The sequence below is a fragment of the Etheostoma cragini genome, chromosome 7 (genome assembly GCF_013103735.1).
Source record: "Etheostoma cragini isolate CJK2018 chromosome 7, CSU_Ecrag_1.0, whole genome shotgun sequence".
Lineage (NCBI taxonomy): Eukaryota > Metazoa > Chordata > Actinopteri > Perciformes > Percidae > Etheostoma > Etheostoma cragini.
Window position 1 is genome coordinate 21,906,409 of NC_048413.1, and position 3,209 is coordinate 21,909,617.

Below are 3,209 nucleotides of genomic sequence, written 5' to 3' on the forward strand. Positions count from 1 at the left end.
TCATTTACAAATTGCATTTTGTGTTTACTTGTGTTGTCCTTGACTGTTGTTTAAATTGGTTTGATGTTCCGAAACACTAAAGTGTGACAAAGATGCAAAGGAACAGGAAATGAGGAAGGGGGCAAACACTTTTTCACACCACTGTAAGTAGGTCAATGTCTGAACCATGTCATTTTTTAATCCCTCTATCTTTTCCTACCAGCTACCATTCAACATGAAATGGATCTGAGACACAAGAATGACCTGCTTCGCATTGAAGCGGAGGCCAAAGCCCGTGCCCAGGTGGAGAGGGAGAACGCGGACCTGATCAGGGAACAGATCCGCCTGAAGGCTGCTGAACACAGACAAACTGTCCTTGAATCTATAAAGTGAGAGGAAAAAATACTTTACACTTTCCTTAATCCTCAGAATAACTGGCATGTTATCTCCTTGTATGTCTCTCCGCTGTAAGTAAAATCCCCGAGGGCGGCAGTGAGGGTAGCTGGCACAGTGGAGGCAGTCAGTGTGATAATTGTGTTTTGTTCCCTGCAGGACGGCAGGAGCCGTGTTTGGGGAGGGATTCAGGGCCTTCGTCTCTGACTGGGACAAACTCACAGCCACGGTAAATTCATGTCAGACCTGTCACGCTTTGTGTCACACTTTGTCACACTTTCACCACAGGAGGACTGCAGAGGATTATGGGCAGCACTGGGCTTCAGGTTTTCTCTTTTATACAGTTGTATGTTTGAAGATGTATGTGTTTGTGTGTGTCTCTTTGTTCCCCACAGATTGCTGGGTTGACCCTGTTGGCAGCAGGAGTGTATTCTGCCAGGAACACCACCGCGGTGGCCGGGCGCTACATAGAGGCTCGTCTAGGCAAACCCTCACTGGTCCGAGAGACCTCTAGGATAACTGTTGTAGAGGCTATCAAACATCCATTCAAGGTCAAACTACATTCTTATATACACGTTTTTACTATTTTTATTGCGTTTTCGATAACCTGATGATAAAACTAACCACCGTCTACACAAGAATGGGAAACATGCAGTACATAAGTGTGTGTGTTAATACCGTAGTATATCTTAATGAGGCAGCTTTAGATGGAAATGAATGCATTCTGCATAGGGAGTTTTTTATTTTTTGAAAAACACTAATCATCATCAGCATGTAACAGCTGGTAGCGCATTCACTTTATTTTCGAGAAAGAAATTGCTTAAATGGATTTGTTAATTCATGTATCGTCTGCAGTATATCTAGCTAATCCTGCCAAATGGACCGAATGTGTCTGTATTTTTGATAAAGGCAAAAAACTAATTTTTTTTTATCTATCATACCAAGGAAGTGAGTAAAATTTGTACATTCACAAATATAGCAACGGGATGGATGTGTGCTGAATGTTTCAAGTAGTTATTTGGTTATTTTTTTGTTACCCCAAATCCATAGACTGCCAGGGACTTGATTTCACCCTGCAGCTCGGTCTGGAAATGCACTTTTAATTATCCTGCTTTAGTTCACAATTTTGCGGAAACCAATCACAAACTGGCTTATTTACCTGGCGCGCTATTGGCGGGTTTAACAGGATGACAATAGTGAGGCGACCAGGCAGCTTCTTGTTTACGTTCAATCAAACGCCACCAAAGCGCAGCAACCCGGTAATGCCACTGTCACTTCTTTGTCATCCAGATCGTTGGTGTGATTGGTTGAAGGACTATCCAATTGTGTACAGAGTCATTTGAACTATGGCCGTTGGCCTCTCCCCTTATGCAGAGGAAATACAGCACAAACTCCCCAGACCAATGCTCAATCTCAGATTTATTGAGCTTGGCATGAGCTGGGGATAGACAAACTACCAAATCTCTATAATAGACAAAAAACCTCTGAATTTGTACTTTAACAGAGCGGGAAAGTCACTCATCAGTAATAACATGTTAAGATGATGATAATGTTCCGTATGCTGACTAGTAAATAAGAAATTATTTTTCTACTCTGAATTCTATTTATAAGCACTCAGATTTCAGACATAATGCCTGTGACTACCTATGTACTGTTTAATGGTTTTATGCTTAATTATGTTATTGTTAAATTCCCTCTGTTTTCCTCATTTTTAGACAGCCAAGCGCCTGAGAAGCAGACCACAGGATGCCTTGGAGGGCGTGGTGCTCAGCGTGAGTCAATTACTCACTGTTGATATACAGTATTCTGATTAAACATTTATGTAGTCTTTTTTTACGTTGTGAAATTTTTTGTAATTGCACTGTGGATCACACAGGCAACATTGGAGGAACGTGTAAGAGATGTTGCCATTGCCACTCGTAACACCAGGCAGAACAGAGGCTTGTACAGAAACATCCTGATGTATGGACCCCCTGGAACTGGAAAAACACTCTTTGCCAAGGTCTGGCTGGTTAAAACATCATTTGATTTCTCTTTTATGTGTTTTGACATTGTACATATAGTTCTTTCATGCAAAGATGCAGTCAATTTGTAAAGCACTAGATTTTCTATGTATTTAGCTTAGCTAGTACCCATACTTTTTTACAAGTGTTTTTGTATTTCTTTCTTTTTTTGCCTCTGTCCTTATTTGAACAAAGCTCTTTCCATTCCCTTTTCAGAAACTGGCTCTCCATTCAGGGATGGACTATGCCATCATGACAGGTGGCGATGTGGCACCCATGGGGCGCGATGGAGTCACAGCCATGCACAAGGTGTTTGACTGGGCCAGCACCAGCAGGCGAGGGTAGGGCACTTTAATACTGAATTAATTAACACTATAATGTATTTCAGCTGTTAAATGTCAACTCTGAAACTTCAATAGTGGAGATTGTAGGTTGTGTAACATATAGAGCTCCTTTCATTCTAATGGCTTGTAACATGGAATGCCTTTACATTAGCAATGGCAGCTTTTAACACATCCTCTTTGTTCTTTGATTCTCGGCAGCCTCTTGCTGTTCGTAGATGAAGCTGATGCATTCCTACGTAAGCGAGCCACTGTGAGTTCATCTGCAGTGCCATATGCATGGTGATGATGCCCTGTGTTTTAATTATATATTCATGAGTCATGATTTTTGCATTGCAGGAGAAAATCAGTGAGGACCTCAGAGCCACCCTGAATGCATTTCTCTACCGCACTGGGGAGCAGAGCAACAAGTCGGTGTCTAATGGCGGTTTTCCACTGCGTGGTATCTACTCGACTCGCCTCGGGTCTACTCGCTTTTTTTGGTTTTCCATTA

General features: G+C 42.0%; 1 protein-coding gene across 1 annotated transcript in view; it reads left to right on the forward strand.

Moving 5' to 3' along the window:
* The window catches only part of LOC117947531 (ATPase family AAA domain-containing protein 3-like), a 10,690-nt gene that overhangs the window by 4,361 nt on the left and 3,120 nt on the right, over positions 1–3,209 (forward strand). The window contains exons 7-14 of the mRNA XM_034876539.1: positions 203–368; positions 532–601; positions 768–923; positions 2,088–2,144; positions 2,249–2,374; positions 2,592–2,716; positions 2,918–2,969; positions 3,056–3,126. Coding sequence (XP_034732430.1) covers positions 203–368; positions 532–601; positions 768–923; positions 2,088–2,144; positions 2,249–2,374; positions 2,592–2,716; positions 2,918–2,969; positions 3,056–3,126 — 823 coding nt within the window. The remainder of the gene's footprint in view (positions 1–202; positions 369–531; positions 602–767; positions 924–2,087; positions 2,145–2,248; positions 2,375–2,591; positions 2,717–2,917; positions 2,970–3,055; positions 3,127–3,209) is intronic.